The sequence below is a fragment of the Stegodyphus dumicola genome, chromosome 2, assembly GCF_044657685.1.
Source record: "Stegodyphus dumicola isolate Sdum_Otavi_A_Nest chromosome 2, ASM4465768v1".
Classification (NCBI taxonomy): domain Eukaryota; kingdom Metazoa; phylum Arthropoda; class Arachnida; order Araneae; family Eresidae; genus Stegodyphus; species Stegodyphus dumicola.
Window position 1 is genome coordinate 226565942 of NC_140769.1, and position 24158 is coordinate 226590099.

The window sequence follows — 24158 nt, forward strand, 5'->3', positions numbered from 1 at the left end:
GATTTGGTTTTCCATTCTGCCAAACTCTTATTTTTGCTAATAAAAATACTTTTTACTAAATCAGGATTTCCGCCGTCTTCATCATTCTGCTCAAATTCTCTTTCGCTATTGTGAGAATATATTTCTTTATCAGATTCATTTTTACTATCATGATCAATTTCTCCTTCAGAAGACTCAACTTCATCTAATACAGTCCTCAAACGTTCCATCTCTTTTTCATGTTCGGTAAATTTACGTTTGTAAACCATTATCTATCAAATAATCCAACAGAACCACAACGGCAACACTCGAGAGCACGAAGCTAAACTTCTACTAATGAAAAATTTCGAAGCAGTAACGGTCGCACGAGGTGACTCAGTCACCCCATTCCCTCATGGATTCCAAGAAACGATTGTTTCTCTCGCAGAAAAGAAAAACAAGCAAAAAGCATTCCAAGGGGAGTGTCAAACAGGAGGATACTAAAAGGATAATTCATTAAAATGAAATATTTCCGGTTAGGATTGTTGATTTTTGACGCATGGGGTGACTCTGTGCCCCGCACGACTTCTCCCGGGTTAAGAGATGCAGATATAAATACTGCTCAGAATTCTGCTGGAACAATTGGTGCAATTTCAGCGGAATCTCTGCTAAGTTTCATGGTCGATGGGATAATATGTAAATGGTAAAATATTGACAATTTTTTTTTTTTTAAATTTCATCCACATTCACTGTCAAAGTGGTAGTTTCTAGCAGCTGTCTCAAAGCAGTTTCTTTAAAATCCTCACTATCAAAACTTCTTGTATAAAAATGATAAATAGGCAGTTCAATTTGAATTTCCTTAAATGAAATAAAATAACTGCAAAAAAAATGTAATTAAATGAATAATATACAAGGAATAGGGTTGTAAATAAATTATAAACTAGTAACTAGAGAGAATGATGAAATAATAAAATGTAAGTACAATGAAATTAGATATTAATAGTAAAAAACTAATGTAAATGAAGCAGCAAATATATAAGATAATGAATAATGAAGCAATAAATTAAATAAAAGGCAGATAAAAATTTAAATAAATTGAAAAACGAGGAAAGGTGTGAATGCCGTATGTAAAGGAATGTAAGCAGATACTGTGTCTTTATTGTCCTGTTCTTGAAGTTTGGAAGGCTGCCATTTGGTGACAAACTAATGCAATTTTAGCTATAGTGAATTTAAAGCGAGCAAAGGAATAACTCAGATCTTCAAAAGATGATATCTTGAAATTCCTTTGAATTGAATAAATCAGTTACAATATACAGAACTGTCAAGATACTGAAATTGTAGCAGGTAATAATATTCTTGTATATTGCTTCTGAATAATGTTTTCATTACATAATTGCTTTTAAGAAAATTGTCCAGTTTCAAAGACTTTTGTATCCAGACTTTTCCAGGTTATTTTTAACTGAAGTATGCTGTAGTTACTTGTAACTATTTAGTTTATTTGAAGAAAAGTGTTGCTAACCATTGGCAATTAATTTTTTTACCAAGCTAAGATGCAGAAGACAACAGTCATTATGAAAAAGGGATGCACTAAGAATTATGTAAAAAAAAAAAAAAAAAAAAAATTTTTTTTTTTTTTTTTTTTTTTTTTTTTTTGTGTGTGTGTGTGTGTGTGTGTGTGTTTTACATACACACAGAAGTTTGTTTTAAGAAGAAGAAAAAAAAAATTGGAGAATTGCACAAATTTTGATCCATAAAATTCAATCATTTACAAAGTAGTACAACTTTGTGGAATGCAATTTCTTGCATTTCCTAACTGTTGTATAAATCAGCATATTTCTGAAGAAATTCTATGTATTCTTTATCTTAATCAGCTGGCGAAGTCCACAGTCCCATGATGATTCCTTACAAGAAGAAAAATGCACTCAGTGTAACAAAAACAAATAGAAATATCAAAATGTGAAGGTCAAGAACGCCACTCATCTACTCCAAAGCACGCTTTGGTTGTCACATAAGTATATTTTCGATTGCTTTTTTTGGCAACATGCACATGCTTTGGTTGCCATGTAAATACATTATGCCAACATTGTGGATTGGCTGTTTTTGCAACATAGAATGTTTCCCAGTAAATTCTTGTTATGGTTGAGAAGATAGTAGTAATCAGAAAGTACCACTCGCAGTTTTTTGTAATAAATGATTTTACATGACAAAATAAATAACTCGAGAATGCAAATACTAGGCAAATAAGGCTTAACATATGAGAAATATAAATTGCTGATATTGCTCAGAGTAAACTTTATAATGCGGTTCATCTTATTTTCTTGAACTATTTTTCTTCTATTTAACTGAGTCTTCCTGATATTATTTAGATTGATCGTTTTATTTGTCTAATCTGTATTTATGAGATGTTGTGCAAAGATCTTGAAACATTGTTGGAGGGTGTTCCTAGAACTTCAAAAATGCATTCTAAACTTTCTAGAAAGTTGCTGTATTGGCGAGAAATTGTTGCACATGACAAACCTGGTGACAAATTATCAGCAAGCATCTTGGGAAAATCTTTTCTCTCTATTTCATATCTTAATTGGGCTATTTCCACAATTTGAATATTATTGGATTCAGAATCACAAGATCTACAATGCAAATTTCCTAGCTGTACATTCAATTACACAAAAATGCATCCTAAAATTATTATCTGCAATGCAATATAATCCAGTAACTAAATAAAAACAGTACAAAAATAATACAATGCAATTTAAGTGGATACAAAAATTGATAACACGATCATGTTTTATTTTAAGGCATTACCAACATATATTTTTATTAATGTCTCTTTGTTAACTGTGTATTGTTACTCGAAAATTTATCAAAAAATTCTTATTAAAACTTTAATTATCTCGAATTATTTGATGCAAAATTTGAGATATGAGGATCTGATTAAATAATAAATATTTCTGATAAATCTATTTTGTAAGTTAACCCTCTGAAACATATTGGATCCTCAGGGTTAAATGTACGCATGCGTGTAAGTAATCCTGTACTTATAAGGGCTCCAATCCAGTGGTTGGAGAACAGAGCCGTACAGGTAGATAAAATTGAGATCCTTTTCTCTTATTGAATGTATATTTACATTTTTTCTGAGGTGTCAAACATTTGTAACTAATCTATGTATTGTACTGTTTGAATTAAGTTCATGTAATTTTAGAGATTTTTCTACGCTTTTAAAAATATATAAGTATGTATAAAATTATATTATATACATTATTTAACAAATAATTATAAGTAGCTATCTCTAAAAAAGTTTTGATTAAATCAAAAAAACTTCTGATAGTTTTCACTCATTCTCATGAACATTTTTATTTAGTATAATTAGTATATTGTTTGAAGCAAAAGCCAGGTTTAGTTATTCTTTTTAAGGTCTCAGCATTATTATTTATAATCATTTTAGTAAGATTGAAGTAAATGTATCTTCCTTTTTATATCTATTCAGCAAATGTTTTGTAGTGCTGTCTTTGCCACTTACTCCATAATAGTAATGTGATTTATTAAGCTTTTCTAGCAGTAAGAACTAAGTGCATGCAAAAATTACACAGTGGATTTTTGGTTTTATGTATTTGTATGGGCCATTGAAAGTTTCTAAAACTTCATAATCTTTTGTAATTATGCATTAATTGTTAACTCGTTTTTTAATAGGAATGGCATTAAGAAAAGGACAGTCTGCCCTCATTTTTAAGAAATTCTTAATTAAAATATATGAATTTCTTTTATCAGAGTTTTAAAAAGAGTTTCGGATTTTTTTAATATTTCTTACAAATTTTATTCAGTTTTCTAAGGAAAATAATTATTGAATCCTTTTATTAAAGATATGATTGCTACAAAATGAGAACTTTAACTATCATTAATAGCCATTAAACCAGAGTTTCTTAAACTGTTGGGGGTCGCGAGGACCTGCAGGTCGCCAAAAAATTTAGCAGTTTTGATATTTCTTTAATTTCTTATAATTATTTTACAATTGTGAAATATTTTTACACAATGTATCTGATAGATAAAGATAAGACAATACAATCAAAGAAAAAAACGAAAATGTTTTGACGCATTCTTTTTACATTATTCCTTGCTTTGCACATGATGTTGTCATTTCGTCTGTTACTTATTTAAAATTTTCACATTGTTCTGTCTTAAAATAAGAAATTAAAGTTAATGACCTAAAATTGCAATAGTATATTACAATTTTGACAGTTTCACTCACGCATGTGTCGGATTTGCGCAATACTTGTGGGGTTCCACAAAAGTTTTGTAATATTATGGGGGTCACAAAAAAAATCTCTGTGATAAAAAGGGGTCGCGACTGACAAAAGTTTAAGAAACCCTGCATTAAACAAATATCAATAGATTGATTCTTATTCTATTTTGTTGTTCCATATTATTTACATTAAAATCGCAGTTTTGAAAATATTGAATGCCTTATGATTGTTAGATTTACGTTCTCAAAAAACTGACATTGAATTTTCCCCCTCCCCCACAGCTATAAGACAAGCTATTTCAAAAGCTCTAGTGGCCTATTATCAAAAGTGTAAGTATGCTTCAAATGTTACCTTAATAAAAGATAGCAGGTAGGTATTCTGTCCATGTTCATGGTCAAAGTATTAATTATTTTATTTTAAGTGTATAATACTTATTCAGTACATTTATTTTATCCTAGTATTGGAAAATTTATTAAATCGATAATTGTGGCTGGCATGCAAGTAATGATTGCTATTGAAATGATGTTGGTAAATTATTCCGTTTGCAAAAAGATTGGTTATCACTTAAAATAGATTCAAAACAGTTATTAAAATAGTAACAGCAAATCAGTCGTTTAGCTTCCATATCACTTTTCAGCAAATCCACAGAGACCCACGAAGAAAGTAAATACAGGAGAACTGAATCTCATAAAGAATATATATCAGAAAGGATAAAAGGCTGTTTTAAAAATCAGCTTATGAAAAATTAAAAATCTCATATTTTTGCATCAGAATACAGTTGATTTTTTTTTTTTTTTTTTTTTTTTTTTTTTTTTTCCAGTGAGAAAATTTAGAAATATATCTTTATAGAACTGAATTGTATATTAATAGCTGTGAATATGATACGAGAAATGAGTGAATGAAAGGATAACAAGTAGACTTTTTTGCGTCTTGCAGTAATTTCCACCCGATGGCCTCTCGCTCTCCGCTCTATTATATTATGTATCTTGCATTTTAGCTACCAGACTTTTTTATACACAATAAATTACTTTGGTGATTTTGGGATTATTTTCTGTTTTCTCATAGGTTTGCCAAAAAATGGAAAAAAATATTTTTTTTTATTCATTGCATATTGAGATGGATTTTCCTAATAAGAGAAAAGCAATTTCTTTGGAAGTAAATATGTTGATGTGGGCAGCAGCAAAATGCAAAAAAGTTCCATAAAGTTAGCATCTTCAACTATACGAATAATTTTGCAAAATTTTAAAAAAAAAATTAAATCTCGTGCTACATCATCATCAAGTATGTTGGCTAAAAAAAGTGATGTAATGCAGAAAATCAGTTTTTGAAGAGATGGAAACATGGCTGACCAATAGAGATTGATCACAAAGTACAACTTAAGATTCCCTTAAGTACAGCTATATTCATGGCAAAAATACAAAGAATTTTCAGTTTTATTTCAATTTCAAGGAGAACTGGATAGCAGAATCAAATCTTTTGTGACTAATCAAAGATGGTTTGATTGATTTAAAAAACATTGACAATTAAAGAATTAGTGATGAGTTGACAATAAAGTTGCGTAAGAATTTCCAAAAAATTAATTCTCATAGAAACTTTTCATCACAAATCAATGTGGATGAAACTAATAAGGTACCATCACTTAACCTTTGTTTCATAAGATCAGAAACAGGCTTCTGGATTTAAAGCATCAAAAGATAGACTCACTTTAGGGACTTCACTAAAAAGGAGATGATGAGAAAGATAATTTTAAACTCAAAACTTTACTTGTATAAAGTGCCATTAAAAGGAATGAACAAATCGACAATTCCCGTGATTTGCGCATCAAACAGAAAAGCCTGGGTCACTTTAGGAGTTTTGGGGTATTTGTTTATAAATGAATTTTGTTCTTCAGTAAGGCATTATTACTGCAAAAACAACATTGAATCAAATCCTTTTTTCCTAGCCACCTCTCCAAAAACTTTTGATGCTTGTGTTCAAGTAAAAGTTCCGTCTTCTGCCAAATACATCGTTGCTTATGAGACATGGATCAGGCTGTGATATCCAACTTTAGAACATACTTCTTGCAACAATCAATATTTAATCTACAAAACTGATTCTAATAAAGTAAAAGTAGTCCAACTTGTAAAATTACAATATTGTAGATACTTTATGAAATGTAAAGCATACTTGTGTAGTGTATAAAGTTAGACAAGTTGCTCGCATGCCTAGAATACAAACTAGAGTCCCCATGCCCATATTCCAAGTTCAGGTGGAGAAAACCCATGGGGTGGAAAAAATTTATATTATGAAATTTCTGAATTATTATGTCACCGTTAAAAAGTATAATGTAAATGGAAGTGTTGTGCAGTATCACAACTGCCAACACTTCCATCACTCTTCGGATACCTGCAAATTAAAGCCCAAATGCATGAAATGTGCTGGGCCTCGCAAAACTTTCACTTTGCGAAAAGACTAGAAACTGTTCGTTGCTGCAATTGCAATCAAACTGGACACACTGCAGATCTTCACGCGTGCCCAAAATTTCCTGTACTTAATGTAAATAATAAGCCTTCAGAAAGCGTTCAACCAAATGTTAATGTGAATCCTAACCTAATTGCAATGCCGTTAAGAAAAACTACCTTGGTAGTTAGATGATGTCTCAAAAAACTCGCATGTTCAAAGTTCTATTTCCAACCTGGCAGCAGATTACAGAAACCCTATTGTAAATAATACAGATGACTCTAATTTTTGTGCTATTTTTAAATAATTAAACTCCTCAGAGAGTTGGGTAAAATGTTCGAGGGAATCTCCCTCCGTGAAGTTCTGACTAAAATCATTTAAAAAATACCTGAAATCAAAGCCACAAACAATTCGATTGATAAGATGTTTATTATTTTCTCAATGTTTGAAGATATTTTTTGTGCTATGCACAAAAACTAATTACTTAAATTATTTAATGTTACTTATTTACTGAAGTTGTAATAATTGTAAAAATTATATTCCATGTTCTCCATACTACTTTTTAGTACAATATTCTTTAATGCAGCATCTACAATATTTATTTACATCTTTGGTACCTACTCAGTACTACATGTCAACCCAACCTTATTTCTTCTTCCTAGTATGTTATGATGTATATTGTAATTTACATATCCGATGTTATATTTTGCTGTTATTTCTCAAGGATTCAGAGTGCCATTTGATTTGTGCTACCTTACATGTTCTAATTCCCTTAGCTACACACTCTTGATAACCAGTTCAACGGTTTTTCGCAGCTTTTTTTCCCCATTCAACTAGCACACTTGCAATTACCTAGCTTACAATTAGCTATTAAAAGTATCTTACTACATATATAGTTTTGGGTATTTTTGCTTTTAGCATTCGAAATTTCTACAAGAAGTAGGGCCTTCAACCCAGGTACCCTGGTGTACCATGACACTTCCACTAGGTTGTATAAATAAAGCTTAGAAAATGTTTTGGCTAGAAGTTTGCTAAACTGTGGAGAGAAATGAAATCATTACTGAAATGCTGACTTAAAGGCAACAAATAAAAAAAATAAATAAATAAACCTTAAAGTGTTTCTTTGTTAAAAAATGCATATATAATGTTTGTTTTCTATTTTCTAATACATATATAATGAACTAAAAGTCCTTTTTTTATGATGAAGTACGCGTATGTAATCTGTAATGAATTATATACATATAAATAGTGATTAATAAAATTAATATTAATTTTTTTTATTTTGAAGTAGGTATTTCATTTAATAAATACTGTTAACAACCTTATTGCATTTTTAGCCCAAAGCCAGTTTGCACAGTTTATTAATTTCATTTTGGCATTTTGAGTCTTCCACTATAAAACAGCCTCAAAATGCCAAAATGAAATTAATAAACTGTGCAAACTGCCAAAACAAAAATTAATAAAAGTTTCAATTTTTAAATTGTTACCACCAAATATTAGAGCCCTGCATTATATTTAAAGAAATTAAATAATGAAGAATCTACATGAATGTCTGTTTCTTGCATTATGAAAAAAAAAGTTATCTAGAGACATCAAATTTAGAATAACACGGTCCTCCACTCGAATATGGGCCCCTGGAAGCCCAAATTTGGAATTTGTTTTATTGTCTATTTCATATTTTGTAAAACTAATGAATTTTTCATTAATAAACTGAACAATTTCAAAATGAGCAATGGCAACACTGTATGGAAAGTCCCTCCCCTTTTTTAAAAAAAAATCTCCAGTAGGCTGTGTATCACAAATTATAAAGGTATGCTTTTTTTAATATCTTGTGATATTGCTGTTAAATTGAGTTTTATGGTTTAAGTGCAAAGAAAATGACATTTAATAAATAAAGGTAGCACACGAGATATTAAAAAAGGCCTCTTTAGGCAAAATATAATAGTTATTATTATTTTTAATTTAAAATGACAAATCATGACAAAAATGGATTTACATAGGGCTTTTTTTTAAATGCATTAAGAGCTTAATGAAGGCTAAAAACAACAGAAAATGTGACAGTTTGCTTATAAATGTATCTCCTACTGCAGCAATATGAGTCAAAGCTTACCCCCTGGGGGGTTGCATGCACTGTCTTAAGACAGTAGCGGTCCGAGGGCACAAAAACACAGACCGGTCTCCTATGGCCAGAAGGGCAGCCAATGTTCCGGACAATCGTGGCTTCGGCCGTTTGAGTGGGCTAACGTGATGTGCAGAGCTGCAGTTTTTCAGTATGCTTGTCTACCCTTTGTAGTCTTCATGCACCTGTGAATGGTGACCCTGGATTTCTAGTTCAGTGAGGGGGGCTGAGTGCAGAATTTTTTTAACTCCGCCGCAGTGAAGTGGGATCCCAGCGTGAGTGGTTTATAAGTATGCAGCGAGGACTTGCTCTTTGGAGTCTTTTTTGACAATTTTGCACATAACACGGGAGGTGAGAGGTTCGTGTATGTAGTGCCATAATCATTGATGGTGGAACACGTATTTTCAAACAGGCTTAACCAAAGTTTTCAGGGTACAAATGTCTCTTAAGCCGGGCATTCCACCCACACACCACTGGAGCTTGCACTGATGGGGTGGGTGATGTGTATATGCCTACCATTTTTTAAAGACCACTTGATGCTATCCTGTGTCTATTACTTTTGTACTGAACGTAGCTTTAATATCCTGGCCTTCCATTTGATCACATTCCGCCTAATTTTGGCATTAGTTGTGGTAAGAAAGTAAAGCTGATGTAAACAAATAGTGATCATCTTACCACGTGATATAAACATTCACATTTCTGATATAACTTTAAATTCTTTTTTTCGCCTTTATGTGGAGTCTTTAGGGTTACCATATGGGGTTCTGTTATGCTTCACATTGATTTTATCGCTTACTTTTTGCATGCTTCCCTTTTTGGGAGGGGGAAGCTTTGACTTCAGTTTATATTATGGTGACCAAGCTTTATCTATCAGAGGAAAGGTGTGGTAGTACGGTAAACGAGCCAATTAGTGGCATGGATGAGAGTGATGATTCATTTTCTAAGGAGTTAGAGAGTGATATATCCGTGATTTTGTCAGAGAGTGAGCTCACCAATTGCCTTTCTTCCACTTAAGGTGAAAGATTGTGTTACTTCTTGTAAATAGTTTTGTATTTTTATCAATCTTAGTTGATTAATGTATTTTGTCATTTAAAACTTCAGAATAATTTTAATAGCTCTTCTGAATATTTCATTATTATTTTTTTCTTGTGGGACGATTACTTTTGACTTTCATCTGTCATGAGGGAACGTCCTAAACAAAGACGCATCATCTCAAAAGATTTAATGTTCTGTTGAATATGTTTTTCCACGAAACTCTTTAAGTTAATTTTTACGCTAGTTCATAAGGAATGTAAATGTGTCTTATTTGATTTAATGCATGAAGGTGTCTAGAATGTCAAAAAATGTTTTAAATATTTCTAATTGAAGTGGTTAAAAAAGTGTAAATGTTTTGTTTATTTCAGATGTTGATGAAGCATCGAAAAAAGAAATCAAGGATATTTTAATCCAATATGATAGATCACTGTTGGTAGCAGATCCTAGGCGTTGCGAGCCAAAGAAGTTTGGAGGACCCGGTGCTCGTGCACGCTACCAGAAGTCTTATCGTTAGATTTTTTTTTGTAACATATGAAATAAAAAAAAAGTCATTCTTTATCTCTTCTGCATATATTTGTCTACATTTTGAGTTCATGTGTTACTGTTTTTATAATTGTGTGTATTTTGTGGTTAAGATGTTAGGTAAATATTTTTAAATTTTGCAATTTTGGCATGAGATTATGCTAATTTTTCAAATATCATACTCAAAGCATATCAAAATTTCACCCTGCATTATTTGGATCTGTTTTACGTTGCTGTAGTCAACTATATATAACATCTTCTGTGTGCACAGAGGGGCTGAAAGAAAATTAATATTTAACATATTAAGGAATTTCTAAAACGATATTTTTGCTTTTCAAGGTTTCACGTGTATAACTTTTTATAATTTGAAAAAATAATACATTAACTACATGCATGTGAATAACATTATAGTATTTGGTACTTAACAAGGGAAACGTATTGAAATATAAAAGCATCATTTGATTGTTATTGATTGCATTCCTTCTTAATATACAAATATATCCTTAAAAGTAATTTTTATTTTTAAATAGAAAGGGATTTATTAAACTGGAAAAGTGATAGTGGTCAATTTGTTTTTCAAATACTCTTTCATGCTGAGCATTGTTTTAGAAATGGGTGTGTTACTGGCAAAGTTTAAAATCTGACATTCTATAGAATGCCTAGGCATTGTATACAATGCTTGAAACTATCCGGTAGTGTATGAAACAATTCATATTTCCTAGGCATTCTATAGAATGACTAACCGGCAAAGTATGAAATACATTTCTGATTCATTTCATAGAGTTGAAACTACTTATCAGAAGTTAATAAATGATATAAAAAAGCCAAAATCACTACTAAGATGGAACCACGGGACTAGTGGCTGTGGAATCGCTAGGATATGATGTTTGTGGAAAATAAAAGTATATTCGTTTATCCTGTTAAAGAAAGTGTCATTAGTATACAGTATTACATCACAGGCACTGAGTTATTTCCCTTATTTCATGAAAACTCGTTTGAATACTGGACACAGACGACATGACAGAACTTTCAGCCAAATACAAAAACGTGACACATAATTATATTAAACTGTACAACCACCTTTGTGAGCCCTGCCAGAAAAAGCAAAAAGGGCACTTATGAAACGTGTAACTGTTTCTGAATTTAATTTCTGTTGCCGGATAGATTTTACTGGTTCCCAGTCTCAGCCAGATAGCCATAACCTCATTCTTTGCCTAAAGAGGATCTGTCATTCTATATAATGCCTAGGTAAAGAGTGTAATAATTTCATAATTTTCCTAAAAACGTCCGACATTATATACAATTCTATAGAAATTCTAGAATGCCGCTGTTTCATTTACTATGCCGGTAACAGGTATATCATTTCATTCAGCACTTAAAGCTCTCAACATTATTCATCATTTGATGATTTAGAAGTTTTTTTTTTTTTTTTTTTTTTTTTTAGCTATATGTAGATGGGAAACAAATGTAACATTTTGCTTTCATTTCGAAGATAATATGAAAACACATACTATTATTACCAATAGTTTGCTACTGTTTTGTTGTTTTGGGGGGATTGTTGCAGTGATTTTGATAGATATAATTTTCATTCTGAAGAAAATTCGTTGATGGACTCTTTTTCTGATACCACAAAATGTGTTAATTGCAATATACACAGGGTGTTTGCACTTTTTTGTAATGATTTTGCAAAGATTTATATATAAACAAACATTAGAATTTTATTTTCTAATATGTCAAGTCTGATAGCCCTTTTTGTTGATATATCATATTGCATCTTGATTTCCAAGATAAGTCTTTTTCTTTAAAACACCAAGGTTTATTTTATTCTACTCGTCCTTCGCAATCTTCCAGAGTCCGTCCAATGTTTTGGGATGTCGCTTATAAATAGCTTATTTTAAAAGTCCATGTGGACCGTAATCCATAGGAGACACATCAGGGGACTTGGGCGGGATGCATTTAAAGGCAATAGCTTCAATTCCAGTTTCATTTCTCATTTTTTGAAAAAATGGAGCAGTAGATTTAGAGGTATGGCTTGGAGCCTTATCCGATTGGAATGCAACACAGTGAAGAGTGTTTGGATAGAGGTAAAATTTCTTCTTTAAAAATAGGTGTTAAAACATTTCTGATAGTAATCTGAATTAATTTTGACATTTTTTCTTCTCTCCTTATTTTACGTTTTCCGTTATAAGAGAATCCAGTAATAGCCAAAAAAACCTTTGTTTTTTCTGAACCAAAATATTAAGTCTTTTTCTCTTCTTTCTAAGTAGTAAATCAATCTTTTTTTATTGCAATCTGATAAGTATATTGAAGTCTCATCAAATGTAACTATATGTTTCATAGGTGATGGACATCTTTTTTTTTTTTTTTTTTTTGGTTCTTTTGATTGAAAATTTAATTCAAATTTGATAATTTTGTTCAGTACCTACAGATATGTTTAAGAATTTTGCAATAGCTCTTTGGGGGAGCACATGCCTTTCTGGGTATGCATTTTTCCTCGTCAGATGTAAACTTTGATGCTTTCCTTTCATATTGTTTTTTATTTTACGTGTAGAAACATTAAAACCATGCTTTTCACATCTTTTTTAATAATTGAATACAAGTACTTCTCTCCGGGCAGTGCAAAAATATAGCCTTCAATCCATTGTTTATTTTTCAGCGACATTTTAAAGAAAATACTTTTTATGCTGGAGAAGCTCAACTTTATTTCAATTTGATGCCTGCCACATCTGTTTTTTAAAATTAATATTTTAATTCGTGAAGAAAATCAAAATCATTACAAAAATCTATGAACACCCTCTGTATATATAAGGTTTACCAGAAAATTCAGTCTGTTAAGTGAAAGTAAATAATACATTTTTCGTACCTTTATTGTGCAGCATAATTTGTAGATACCATTTTTGAAAAATATCTTGACTGTAGATGTGAAGAACTCAATAGTGCTTGGGTGATATTTGCTACAGTTTTGATTTTTTCCCCTTCAAAAAAATTTTGAAAGATAAACAGGTGATAAGTATGCTAGGTCTCGGTGATAAATGCGACTAAATTTCCCAGCAGTATGTGATTTGGTATTATGATGTGCTTCCTGTTGAATACTGCAGCCTCTTTTCTTTGACTGCTTTGTTTAACCCTTTGAAGGGCACCGATATATAAAGTATACCGGTTGCTTGTCAATTTTTTAACCTCCTAAAAATGCTAATTTTTCTATACCAAAAGCTATAATCAATAAGTTTCTAGTGTTTTCTTTCAATTCTAAATGGCAGCACCATGCTATGAATGTTCAATATTTTGCAATTATGAAATTAATATACCTCCTTCCAAGGTATGTTTGAAGATTGATAAATTGTATTGGAAAGGAAGAAAAAATTCAAAATCTGCAAATATATGTCATACACATGCTCAATCTTATACATTTACTTCATTTCAGTCAGAAGTGATAATTAATAGAAGATTATTTATACGATTTTAAAACCGGTATTCCACACTGAGGGTACCACGCCAATAGATGGTAGCACTAGTCTTCTCCCTTTTCTACTCTGTCACATAACAGAATTTCTTTATATTATAACAGTTTAAAGTAATAATTTTTTTATGATTATAAGTTGTTTAGGATTCAATATTATGTTCATGAAGGGATGGGGAGTTTACTGGCCCTGCTCTAGGACTGAATATACAAGTACAGTCAAAAGTCGTTAATTCGGAATGATCTATAATCCGGACATCAAAACTAAAAACTTTCTGCGCATGCGCCGCGTTGACACATGCGCATAGGTGTTTACGCGTGCGCGTAAGACCTTTTACGACTGCGCATATCAGTGTGCGCAAGTGCAGAATACGTTTTCGCGTGCGCGTTTTATGTATAATGGACGTATAAGCTAAAATTACCTATTTCAGTTAATGTTTATGATTGCGTTGTTCCTTAATTTTCGAATTGGATCCGGCTTATTATTTTTCGCAGACTGTAAGAGCAATTTTATAAAAGTAAGCTTAAACTTTCGATTATATCAAATAGAATTTCCGCTATATATTTGTTAATATGTAAAGGATCTAAAGCGAAAGTATGTTTTGAAATCCGAAATCTGTTTATCAATTTCACGCTGCTCGGCGGGGGGAACGCCGCGCCGCGGCGGGCGCGTAATGAATTGGAAGTTGATCTGTCAGCACTATCCTTATCTTCAGCGCAGATGTTTTTATTTGGCTTATAATTCCTTATCAAATGTAGTATTTCATCTTGATATGATTTAAAACAAGTTCCTGGTCATTATAATTCGCTTCCGATAGCGAAAAAAAGTAACAGAGGTTATTGAAAACGAAAAAATTTCGATTGACAAATTAGTCGGTGTTCTTGACACAGCAATTATAGGACTTGAACAGCGGAACTTTGTAACTGAACAAGAAATTATGTCTGTTTAATAGAATTAAAGAGAAAGTATTATCACATGAAACGAAGCAAAACTTAAACAACTTACATTAAAAGAAATGTTTAATAAAGTAAACAAATAAATATTAAGCTTTTTCTTTTTGCAAATTTTGATACCCTTTAGATAATAATTGTTCTTTATTTCATAAATTACGGTTTCATATTTTTAATTTTAGAATTTCTGCATGCCATCTTACGAGATTTAAACTGATGATCTATAATCCGGAATCGCCGAAGTCCGGATTAACGACTTTTGACTGTATATTAGTTCTTTTTATTCTTTGTTTACTCCACTCTGTGGTCAATAATGTTGCAGAATTGTGGGGGTTAAATGTGGAATATTAGCCCCCAAAAGACACCCATTGCTTCCTGTTTCCCAAAATCCTAGACTGCAAGGGAAATTAAAAGAGGTGATTGACAACTAATTTGTCATTTTGCAATCAGCCCTTCTTCACTTTGTGTGGTGTGATAAGGTCACACAAAGGGAAAGGCTCACTTAAAATAGAAATGCCCTCATAGTGTAATCACAAAAACTGCTGATTTGAAAGCATGCTTTTATTTTTAATTCTTTGTTAATTTCAGATAAAAGACTAAAGAACACAAGAGAAATTTGTGCTCTGGGTTAGAATACAAATTAGGTTGTTTCAGAAATAAATTTACAGTTATAGAAAGGGGCTGAAATATTTCTAAGACTTCTTCTAGATGCAAACTAAAATTTATCCAAAAGTTGAAAAGGAGTCCCTAAGAAGCCAAAGGGATTGAAAATCGAAGTATAAGTATATTTTAATGGTGTTTCTTCCTAAACAAAAACAGGGTTGCCACGCTACCGGGAAAAGTCAGGGAATTCGAAAATTGACCAAAATATTCAGGGAAAAGTCAAGGAATTTAAGTATTTTTGTCAAAATCTGGAAAAGTCAGGGAAGTTCATGCAACGATGCCGCCAAAAAAAGCGATTTTTGCGCCGACGTCGGAAGAGAGAACTTTTTTGGCGAATTATGTATCACGTGAGTGTCATTCGGGTAGCTGGCATAGAGCCAATTTTCGCAGCTCCAATTTGATTGTCTTTTAGAAAGGCAAAGCAACTTTCCCGCAACTTTTGGTTTCCAGTATTCTCGAGAATCGCATGTGCAGTGCATGAACTAAAGAAAGTACCTGTTCTCGTATAAAACAAAATGGGTTTAATCCTAGTATACGGTACCATGGAGGTTAGAATCAAAGAATATGTATTGTAAAGAATGAAAACCTCTCTGCAACAGACGTGGCTCCGTTCCATCATAGAGGGAAACAGCTGTGCATGTCTGATATATCTGTCGTCGAAGTTCGAAGGTCACGTTATCAAGAGTTCATAAAATGAATATCGTTTAAAATTTCTTGAACGACCTGCGCTAAAAAGACGTGCCACGCACGTCGAGATGCTTTTGTCTCAAACCGTGAGCGACGTGAACACCACGTCGATAAGCATTTATCGCAAAAATGAAAATAACGTGGTTGTTTATTTCTCGAGTTACAGCTCTGGATTGCACTCGCAGATGCGGAGCGGCGTAAATGAGACACTTTACTGCTTGTTATATTGTAGCGCACGGCACCGCAACCGTGAAGTTTAGTCTTAGCGCAAGTGGTTAAACTCTAAAAGAAAAGAAAATATTTTTTGGCGCAAGTAAATTAATTCATGGATTAGTTATTTTCAGGGGAAAAAAAAACTACGAAAATCCGTTTTTAAAATTATTGCGTGGATTTTTCGCAATAATTTTAAAAACGGATTTTCGTAGTTTTCTTTTTGTCAAAGAGCGTTTCCTCTTAACACGTGTTTCTCAATTTCCTGTACACATCAAGATCGTGAAGAGAGAAATTCTGGCCGCCAGGTTCCGTCGCCAAATCCCTTGGCAAATTTTCCCTCCGCATTCTAACGGCGTAATAGCATTTTACTTGTATGGAACCTTTTCTTCTTTACATAGACGTTCTTTGTTTAGAATAATAATGGGATTTGGCGACATCATGATGCGCAGTAAACGGGTCATTTTGGTCTTGGCGACAATTTTCAAAATCGTGCCAAAGCCTTACCGTATACTAGAATTTTACCGCAAAATCTTTTTAAACCTTTTTTTTTTTCTTTTTAATAAATACCTTGCCATTTTGCAGTAAAATAAAAAAAATAGTAATCAGTCATCTAGGCTAGCCATGTAATATAACTATATTCGGTAAAATATCGTTGATTATTCTAATTCAATTTTTAAGTAATTATTTTTATGTTATTCATATAATTTAATGTTGCTTCTTCCCTCTAAATTTATTTATTATTAGTAAATAATATTTCCAAATTTCAGGAAATTTTCTCTGGCATAATCCTAAAATTAATTATAGCAGTATGATGACATACCATCACGAAATTTAATGCACATATTTTTTCCTTATGTATGCTGCAAAATAAATATAAAATACCTCAATTTATTAAAATAGATTTCTTTCTTTCGTTTAGCTGCAGAACGTCTGCAAAAAAAGCCTTATTTTATTCCAGATTGGGAAGATTCTAATCTCAATCTTCAGTGGAGAAAACAACAACTATTATAATTATATTTGTGTTTTCAAGTGTTAAGGTGCCTTTTAAGAACATACCTCACGCAAATTAAATTTACCTAAAATCTAACCTAACTATTTAACATTGTGTTGTGATTTATAAGGACCGGATTAACCTCGTGTTGAACTGGTGATGATCATGAGTAATAATTAAATAAAACATACATTTGTTATCCAATGTATATATCTTAAATTTTATTAAGTTTCTTAAGTGGAAAACTAAACAAAATTATCAAACAAAGTATACCAAGAATAATTAAGAATAAATGTCCTCTGGGATTTATTGAATAATTAAGTGAATTTGCTACACAATACAAGTAATACCATAATTAATTTACCTCTTAGCACAGCCAACGTACATTACGCGGATAGACTGGAATTTTCTTGAAACACACCTGGAAAACCTGGAAAAGTCAGGGAATTTCATTCTCCTGTTTGAGTGGCAACCCTGAAAAAGATCTATTACAACCTATATTTACAAAAATTAAGGGACCCTTACGGTCCTTGATAATCTAGAGTGTGGAGGGGGGCATGATTCTTCGTATCATAGCATGAAGCATGGTTTTTTTTACATATTATCTAAAGCGTAAAATATAACTTCAAAAATGCAACATACTTTCTCAGCTGAGTCTTAATGTTTCATTTTTCAATTTTTTTATTGTTTGGCTGAGTTACATCACCTTGTAATATTATAGTAGTTCATTTACAGCATGATTTGATTTACACATGCAGTGTTATATTTGCTAATTTTTTTATAAAATAATAATATTAAATTTAAATTAAGTTCAAAAGCGTTTTACCCATATTTAGTGTAAATATCTTCTGCTGGGTTGCATCATCAAAGTGCATAAAAACAAATTTTATTTTTAAATTTTCACTGAAATTTTAAAAGTTTTTGTCTTTACACTGACATAACTATATTCAATACAGACACATATCAAAAGTATGCAAAATTAATTTTAAAAACAAAAATTAACAATTGGCAGCTACCTGGAAAAAAAATCAAGTCTCAATTTTGTGTCCTTAAGAGTTCATGAGTTATATTTCATGCAAAATTTTGCCACAATTTAAATTATTTTATATAACTCCCCTCAAAGGTTTAACCCTTTAAAGAGACGGTATATAAAATAATTTAAATTGTGGTATGTTTGTCAATTTTTTAACCTAAAAATTGCTAATTTTATTACACCAAAAGCTGTAAATTAAGTTTCTGGCGATTTTTTTTTTTTTTTTTTTTTTTTTTTGTTCTAAATTAAATGGGATTACTACCCAATGAATGCGCAATATTTTGCTGTTATTTAATATTTTTCGTTCCAAGGTGTCATCTTTGAAAATTCATAAATCTATTGGAGGGGCAAAAAACATTCAAAATCAGCAAATATATGACTTATACAGTCAAGTCGTTAATCCGGACTCGTCGGGACTTCGGCGATTCCGGATTATCGATTTTTCCAGATTATAGATCATCAGTTTAAATCTGATAAGATGGCATGCAGAAATTATAAAATTAAAAACATGAAACCGTAATTTATGAAATAAAGAACAATTATGATCTAAAGGGTATCAAAATTTACAAAAGAAAAAAAAGCTTTATATTTATTTGTTTACTTTATTAAACATTTCTTTCAATGTAAGTTGTTTAAGTTGCTTCGTTTTATGTGATAATACTTTCCCTTTAATTCTATAAACAGACATAATTTCTTGTTCAGTTACGAAGTTCCGCTGTTCAAGTCCCATAATTGCTGTGTCGAGAATACCGACTAATTTGTCAATCGAAATTTTTTCGTTTTCAATAACCTTTGTGTCACTTTCTTCACTATCGGAAGCGAATTATAATGACGAGGAATTTGATTTAAATCACATCAAAGATGGAGTACATCGAGATGAAATACTACATTTAGTAAGGAATTATAAGCCAAATAAAATAAAAATATCTGCCCTGAATATAAGGATAGTGCTGACAGATCAACTTCCAATTCATTGCGCGCCACGGCATTTCCCCGCCGCAGAGCAGCGTGAAATTGATAAACAGATTTCGGAATGGTTAGATAAACAAAGGATATGCCTTTATCCATTTTTTGCAGCAATTCCACTTTTTGTTTGATGGACATCGAAATATGCTTTCGCTTTGTAGATCTGTGGGAGCACCAGCATCGGAAATTCTATTTGACATAATCGAAAGTTCAAGCTTACTTTTATAAAATTGCTCTAATAGTCTGCAAAAAAATAATAAGCCGGATCCAATTCGAAGATTAAGGAACAACGCAATCTGCAACATTAACTGAAATAGATAATTTTAGCTTATACCGTCCATTATACATTAAGCGCATATGTGAATCCGTATAGGTCTTACACGCATGCGCAGAAAGTTTGTAGCTTTGAGGTCCGAATTAACGACTTCTGACTGTATGATATATGACGTGCTGAATCTTATATACAGTCAAAAGTCTTTAATCCGGAATTCGAAGCTACAAATTTTCTGCGCATGCATGAATGCAAATACCTTTACGCATGCGCGTTTAATGTATAACGGACGGTATTAGCTAAGCTAAAATTACCTATTAGATGGATTATTTTTTTCAGACTGTTAGAGCAATTTTATAAAAGTAAGCTTGAACTTCTGATTATGTCAAAGAATTTCCGATTCTGGAGCTGCCGAAGGATCTACAAAAAGCGAAAGCATGTTTCGATGTTCATCAAACAAAAAGTGGAATTGCTGCAAAAAAATGGATAAGGGCATATCTTTTGTTCCTCTAACCATTCCGAAATCTGTTTATCAATTTCACGCTGCTCTGCGGGGATGGGGGCCTCGCGGCGCGCAATGAACTGGAATTTGATCTGTCAGCACTATCTTCATCTTCAGAGCAGATGTTTTTATTTTATTTGGCTTTTGATTCCTTACTAAATGTAGTATTTCATCTCGATGTACTCCGTCTTTGATATGATTTAAATCAAATTCCTCGTCATTATAAATATCAAGAACACACATCAAATAGTTTTCTGGTTGCAATTTTCTAATTTCGACTATGCGTAATGTATGCTTTACCCATGCGTGCTGTGGAAGAAATGTTTAATAAAGTAAACATATTAAGCTTTTTTTTTTTTTTTTTTTTGGAAACTGATACATTTGAGATCATAATTGCTCTTTATTTCATAAATTACGGTTTCATATTTTTAATTTTATAATTTCTGCATGCCATCTTACCAGATTCTAATTCGTCTCTGTTTAGCTAAAATTTTAATTTCACCACTTCACTCTTTCTTCGGATAAAGACTCATCGTTTTCAAAAATTGACGTGTACCGTCTGAACTTTACACAATTGTAGGGGTTTAAATGTGCTATATTAGCCTCTAAAGATACCTCTGTTTCAAGGGGAAGGGTGCATACAGTTGGGCCGAAGGCCCTACCCCTATTGAACAAAATTATTAACTATGTATACATTAACACAAAGAAAATTTCTAAATTAAAAATAAAAATGAGCTATATAGAGAGATTTAAGTAACAAGTTGCATAATAAATTTTGGCACAAATAACTTTAAGGTAAGTCGTTATATTATAATAAAAAGGTAATAAAGTTAAGCAAGATATTAACATAAATTATTAATAAGTTACTGTGAGATACAAATTTACAAGGTGTAGTGAAACAGTCGACTAATGGGGGAGAGCTTTTCTAGCCGGTGACAAATATCCTGAAAGGGAGGCATACAACAATTTGAAGAATAAACAAGTAGGTGTAACTCCTGTCGCCGTGGAACGGTGTTTGGTACACCAGGGTACCTGAGCAATAAGGCTCTAACCCTTGTAGAACAGTTTGCGAATGACATGATAAAACAACCTAAAAGATATCTAAGGTAATTTGTTTTTTATAATAAGTTTTTAAAATGAATAATTAATAATTTAGAATTCATATTTAAGCCGGAAGTTGGGAAATACTACTTTAAGTGTTAAGCAGTGTCAAATGAATGCAGGCAGTCGTCGAGCTGGTGAGCGTGTGGCAAGGTTAGGTGAACACTGGTAATTTGAATCCGATAAGTAAGACACAAATTCTGTGAACGTAAGACTAAAAAGAATGCATAGCAGATACAATAAGAGAAGATTAACATAAACTGTAAAGGCATTATAATAAATATTACATAATATATACATTCAGTTGGACCATTGTAGTCATAATTGCAAATCTTAATGGCCAGGTTGTTAATTGTTTTTTTTGTCTTTCATGAAAGCTTTTAGCAAGTTTATAACAATGTGAGCATAGTTGCTCCATACCCAGTTCTTCATGAATTCTATTGTTACGGATATACCACTTCACTTTAACTATTTGCCTAAGAACAGAATTTTGGCATGTCTGTAACTTTTTCCTATTACATTTTTTTGGTATAGACCCAAACTGGACTAGTATAACATAATAATGGACTCATAAATGAGTAACTTGTTGTCAAACACTGTTTTGAGCAATTAAAGAAAGGGTATATAGTTTAGCTTTACGAACTCGAAACTTTTGGATTTTAGATATAATGTGTGGGGCCCATGTAAGAGTTTTGTTGAGGATTACCCCAAGATAAGGGACCTAAATGTAACTCCTTCAGTGAAAAATCATAAAGACCCCGTCACTTCATGTTTTCCAAAATCCTAGTATGCAGCGAAAATGATAAGAAGTGATCAACAGCTAATTTGTAATGCAGGGGTCACGTGATCTTCACAAAGACGCTGTGATAAGATCACGCAAAAAGGAAAGCTCACTTATAAACATGAGAAATAGAAAAATTCACTTTAAATCCGTCTCTTAGTGGAATGGAAAACCTGATGATTTGAAAGTATGCTTTTCTGCTTGAGGGTGTCGGCTTTGTTAGTTTCAGATGAGAAACGAAGGGACACGAGAAATTTTCTTCCCTGAGTTAGGATGCAAGTGCATGGTTTAAAGCATAAAATATAATAACTTAAAAAATGCAACACAATTTTTCAGCTGAGTCATAGTGCTTCATTTTTCAATTTCTTGCCTAAGTTACATCTCCTTGTAACATTGTAATACACTGCTGGCCACCCAAATTGCAACACCAAAAAAGACAAGAGATATCACAACAAAATTTATTTAGTAGATAACATGTTGACCAAGTATCAAATGATTCAATTTATAGACTTCTGTGAAGTGGGGTTCGTTTCAGAATCAGTAGCCAGAGTAGCCGCCATTGTTGGAGATCACCGTTGCCACACGTCTCGGCATTGATTAGAAGAGACTTTGGATGTGTTCTTGTGGTACAGTAGACCAAGCAGCGGTTGATCTTTACAATATGGTAACTGGTAGTTTGGCGACATTTTGGAGGCGATAAAGGTTACTACCTGGGACTTTGGTAATAATGTGAGCAGTACTCAGTTCCGATTACGCATTATTTTGCGTGAGGGAAATGAGAGATCATTGGATATGTCATGTGATATTAATGGACGAATTACGGTTCTTTAATCGGAAAAGGGGGGAAATCGGGAAAAAATGTGGATATTTTGTATTTAGCTTTATTCTGTGTTGTGTGAAACAGTGTTGTTTAATTTTTGGATCCCATGGCTCTAAATAAAGTGAATTCGAAATGGGTATTTAGGCATTGTGATAGAGAGAAGTTTGCTTTTTATTTAGCGGAGGAAGTATGGAGGAAAAATTCGCACAAAAAATCTTTGAATAATTTTATTGAATGAATTAGAAAAGTGTATCCGCCACATAATCAAGATTCTGAAGAAGATTAGGTAAGTTAGTATTTTTAATTATTTGAGGATATTATTTTTATGCATTGTTCAAAATGTAAGGTGAAAAGGAATTTGGTATTATTGGGAAAGTTGTTATTAGCAATGATTTAAAGTAATTAGGATTGTAAGGTAATTTTTATTAATTTAATGTATGTGCTCATTTATATTTTAAGTAGGGTTTTTGAATTTAATTATATTTTAATGAAATGATAGTTATTTTGTGAATTTTATGTTTGTAGGAATTTGGTATACGTTTAAGTTGAAATAAACGTGCATGGAAATAATTTAAATATTTGATACTAAGTATTTGTAATGCTTGCAGTAGGAATTCGTTGGTGACGTGTATAATGTAATAGATGATTTAGAGGTAAAAGTTTTTGGATATTTTATTTATTTTATATGTGGAAATGTTCATATTTGTAAAGGGTAAATACTTTTTCGCGATCAGGTAATTTCATATATGTTTCTTTTACCGGGTTTAAAGATTGAGAAAATTGTCATGTATTTTCGTGAAATTTTTCTAATTTATGAGAAAAAAGCAGTGTACATGGATATAGTGAAGAGTGTGCGCAATGCCATTTTTGTGCAATTCTGGGATGTTTTTTTAAGTAAAAATAAGTCGGCGTGTACATGGTTTATGTGTATGTGTTATTTTGAAAAACGCGTAAGGAGTATGATATTGTGCACTTTTTCCCAATTTTGCAGTGAATATTTGTCATGATTAAGCAGTTTTGTTTGATAAAATTTCTAGCATAAGTGTAATTCGGCTAGTAGATTGTTGGAAGAAGTGTTCAGTAGATAAAAAGAAAAGAAACATGTCTTTACTTCGTGAAGACAAAATGGCGGCGGGGAAAAAAAAATAGAGGGTTGCTGTAGGAGAGTTGGTTGCCAAATTTTCGCCAAAAAATCGCCAAGTTACCATAATGTAAAGATCAACCCAAGCAGCTTCCACACGTTGCCAAAGTTGATCTGGTGGCAGCGTGGAATGTAATCTGGGTCAATCGTTCAGCAACCATGGACCACATGTTTTCTATCGGCGAAAGATCCGGAGAGCGAGCCAGCCAGGGAAGCAATTCAATCTGGCGATTGACGAAGAACCCTTGGACAATGCGTGCCACGTGT

The 24158-nt window shown here is 32.2% G+C and overlaps 1 protein-coding gene across 2 annotated transcripts in view; it reads left to right on the top strand.

The window, feature by feature from the left end:
- The window catches only part of RpS16 (ribosomal protein S16), a 32056-nt gene extending 21709 nt beyond the window's left edge, over window positions 1–10347 (top strand). Inside the window, exons 4-5 of one of the 2 annotated variants that reach the window (XM_085811828.1) lie at window positions 4478–4525; window positions 10158–10347. In XM_085811828.1, coding sequence (XP_085667954.1) covers window positions 4478–4525; window positions 10158–10303 — 194 coding nt within the window. In that variant the 3' untranslated portion in view covers window positions 10304–10347. The remainder of the gene's footprint in view (window positions 1–4477; window positions 4526–10157) is intronic. The other variant, XM_085811829.1, reaches the window with a different exon arrangement.
- Window positions 10348–24158: the final 13811 nt, after the last annotated feature.